The following is a 3,812-nucleotide window of genomic DNA, read 5'->3' on the forward strand; positions in this document are numbered from 1 at the left end:
ATGATTCAGGGGCCCATGGGAAACTGTGCCAAGCGGCCCAGACACCGGGGACCTAAGGTAGGAGGGTCAAGGGGGAGAAGCCAAGCAAGGCCAGGAGCCTGGACTAGACCCTGTGGGTAGGCAGGGGCCTGTGTGAGGGCGGGGCAAGGGTTAGAGGGGGGCACAGAAGGGGGAAGGAGGGGTTGGTTCCCACTGCCCCAGGCTGAAGTTTTCTCTGGGAGTCCCTAGGCTCTGTCCCCCTGGTCTTGGCTCTTGTGGACCACTGGGCCTCCCCTACCAAGCTCATCAGGCCCCCCAGCTGCCCATCCAGCTGCCCATCCCTGCTCTCTGTTAGCCAGTCTTGACCTAGGGGACACAGAGCTTGAGCTCAAGATCTTCACCTGTCACTGGCTCTCTGAGTGACCTTGGCTAAGTCCCTTGTCTTTTCTGTGCCTCAGTTTGCCCAACTGCAAAGTAAAGGGTAGACCCTTCCAGTCTCCAATAGGTGAGGGCCTCCATTCTCCTGTGCTGGCTGCCAAAGACAGGAGAAGCTGATGAGTGCAGGTGGAGAGGTCCCAGTGCCCCAGCTCATGGCTGGCTTTGCTTCAGGACAGATGGCAGTGGCCCAGTTCCCCCCCCCAGGGGACTCCGGCCACAGCCTGGGCCCCAGCCTCAGCCCTGAGGAGGAGGGGGCCCCTGGGCCGGGCTTCCAGGGCTACTCGTGCTCAGCAGCCTGGTGGGGCCCACCTGCATCTTCCTGCGGTCCAGAATTGCTGCCACTCAGCTTGTATGTACGGCCGCCCGCCTGCCCACTGCCCTTGCCCCCTCTCTTTGCCTCTCCCTAAGTTGGGGGGCAAGGATTGAGTGGGGAGGTCGGTGCAAAGGCACAAAGATCTGGGGAGGTGGGCAGAAAGAGATCCAGAGAAACATCAAAGACAGCCACCCAGGGAATGGGCAGGGAGGTGGCAGGGTCCCCAGGAAAGGGATAGAGAGAACAAGAGACTGTGACATTGAGGCCCCCAGGGCCAAACCTGAGGTTCTGCTCAACCCCAGATTCACCTCTGGCAAACAGGGCTCCGTGCCCTAGAGGAGGGTGGCAGTGGGTGGGGGGAGGCCCTGGAAGAGGCCTGGGCAGGTAGCAGGAAAGGGGGCGACCCAAGACCCCCAGGCCAGTCAGCAGGAATGGGTGGGAGGAACCCAGTCTGAGCAGCGTCAGACAGACACAGGCCGTGTGCATGTGTGTTATGGGGGGCTGAATGGGGAGCCCCAAAGAACAAGAAAGAAGGGGTGCAGGGAATTCCTAACCCCTCTGTGCCCCCTCAGGACCGGGAGCTGCGGCCGGAGGAGATTGAAGGTAAAGGGTTTGGGAAAGAAGTAGAGTTTCTGGAAGGGTGGGTATGGGGGGTGCTCACAGGGGAGGAGGCATCGGGTGGGGGGGCCTTATCCCCACCTGGGCCTCACCCCAACCTGGGGGCCTCCCAGGAGGAACTAGGAACAAGAAGAAGGCTGCAGGAGACCCACACGATGAGACTGGGGACAAGACTGAGCAGGAGGGGTTGACAAAACCCCCAGCTATCAGTTGCCTGGTCTCATTTGCCAGATGGGTCATGGGCCCCTTTTGTATTTGTTCATTCAGCAAACATTTCCTGGGTGCTCACTGTGTGCCTGGCCCTGTGCTGAGCACTGGGAAACGTGGCCAAATGGACAGATATGGCCCGTGTCCTCTGGAAAGAGACATCAATAAGTCAACTACAAGTACAAGTGGTGCTAAGTGCTTTCAAGGAAATGAACAAATGGGCTGGAGAAGACTGAGTTTAGAGGGAAGACTTCCTTGAATAGGTGATAGAAGGACCAGAGAGGAGAGAAGCATGTTCCAGAATGTCAGCTCCATGAGGTCCGGGGTTTCCTTCCTCCCTCCCTCCCTCCCTCCCTCCCTCCCTCCCTCCCTCCCTCCCTCCCTCCCTCCGTTCCTTCCTTCCCTCCTTTCTTACTTTCTTTTTTTCTTCCCTCCCCTCCCCTCCCTTCCCCTCCCCTCCCCTCCCCTCCCCCCCTCCACTGTAACCCTAGAACAGAGCTTAGCACATAGTAGATGCTTCTTAAATATTTGCTGAAAGAATGAATTATAGGAAGAGCATGTGCAAATGTCCTGAGGCAGCAAAAAGAAACTGATGTTTAGGAGGAGGGAATGATTGGACCAAAGGGAGAAGGGTGAGCTGAGTCAAGCTGGGATCCAGGGGACATCGGGGGAAAAAACTGCCCCTGCCCTGCCTGGCAGAGCTGCAGGTCGCCTTCCAGGAATTTGACAGAGACCAGGACGGCTACATCGGCTACCAGGAGCTGGGAGCCTGCATGCGGACACTGGGTTTCATGCCCACTGAGATGGAGCTCATCGAGATTTCACAGCAAATCAGTATGTGCCTCAGACCTGCCCCACCCCCAGTTCTGCAGAGGCCAGGGCCAGGGTGGCTAGGCAGCCCAGCCACAGAGATACCTGCACAGGTTGGCTCTCAGAGCCTGGACCTTGGTCATTCTCAAGGCAAGGACTCTGCCTCCAGAGAATCTCAGCATCCCCTATGACAGCCCCATTTTTCAGATGAGCAAACTGAGTATCTGAAAGGTTAAGTGACTTACCTAAGATCACACAGCCAGATCCTCGGTGCTAGGACTTGAACCCAAACAAACTTGTCATGAAAATTAAGGGGAGCCATCAAAAAACACAGATGGTCCAGCCCGCGGGGCCCGTACGGAGCGGAGGGCACATGTAGTGCAGCAGGGGAGAGGGACACGAGCCAGAAGGAGAGGGCAGAGAGCAGAGGAGGGCCAGGGCTGGCCAGGGGTCTCTGATGAGCATGGCCGCCCCTAGGTGGTGGGAAGGTGGACTTTGACGACTTTGTGGAACTGATGGGCCCCAAGCTGCTGGCAGAGACTGCAGACATGATCGGCGTCAGGGAGCTGCGGGACGCCTTCCGAGAGGTGCGGCCACTGGGGCTGAGGGCGGGCAGGACCTGCGTGTCTGCTGTGAGTGAGGGGCTGAGTGAATGCATGATCCGGTTGGTGACCCAACTCCATGACCAACGCTGCCACAGTTTGACACCAACGGGGATGGTTGCATCAGCTTGGGTGAGCTCCGGGCAGCCCTCAAGACCCTGCTCGGGGAGCGCCTCAGCCAGAGGGATGTGGATGAGATCCTCCATGACATGGACCTCAACGGGGACGGCCTGGTCGACTTTGAAGGTACCACCTGCCACCACACCCTGGAAGGTTTCTAACAGATAAAGAACGATAAAGGCAGCATTACCACTGTGTGCCAGGCCCTGTGCTAAGCACGCCTGAGTCCTCTCCCAGAAGGAATGGACTATTATCATCCCCACAAGCAGGAAAAGAAAGTCAGTACTTAGGGAAGTGTGGGTGCTCAGCAAAAGGAAGTGGATGGAACCAAGATTTGAGTCCAGACAGCCTGATCCAGAACCCAGCTCTTCCTCTACTTTGCATTCCCACAGAGGGAAACAAGGATTAAATAATCATAGGAAGCCAAGGAAAATCAGTATGTAGGAATTCTCTGATGTAGGCCCCCAAATTGTTCCTGAGCTTCCTAGTGGCCAAAGCAAAGAGGAAAACAGGTTCAGTTACAAGATGTAACTGAAGCCCCTCTTCCTAGCCCAGAGGCCTATTCCCTATCAGATCCAGGGGACTCCCTTGCAGGCCCTGCCCTTGACCGAACTCCTTCCCACCTCAAGGCCAATATATTGGCCCCACCCTTAGTGGGGTCCAGAGAGCAGACCCGAAACCTTGGCTTTGTCCTGGCAGAGTTTGTGCGAATGATGTCTCGCTGA

The 3,812-nt window shown here is 57.1% G+C and overlaps 1 protein-coding gene across 1 annotated transcript; it reads left to right on the forward strand.

Moving 5' to 3' along the window:
• CABP2 (calcium binding protein 2) lies at nucleotides 1–3,812 on the forward strand (the record flags this gene model as incomplete). Its single annotated transcript, XM_081062826.1, is given in 9 exon segments — nucleotides 1–57; nucleotides 589–624; nucleotides 627–696; nucleotides 699–766; nucleotides 1,303–1,333; nucleotides 2,255–2,389; nucleotides 2,843–2,952; nucleotides 3,066–3,213; nucleotides 3,787–3,812. Coding segments are annotated over 9 exon segments (681 nt in total).

The sequence above is a fragment of the Rhinolophus hipposideros genome (assembly GCF_964194185.1).
Source record: "Rhinolophus hipposideros genome assembly, chromosome: 10".
Taxonomy (NCBI): Eukaryota; Metazoa; Chordata; class Mammalia; order Chiroptera; family Rhinolophidae; genus Rhinolophus; species Rhinolophus hipposideros.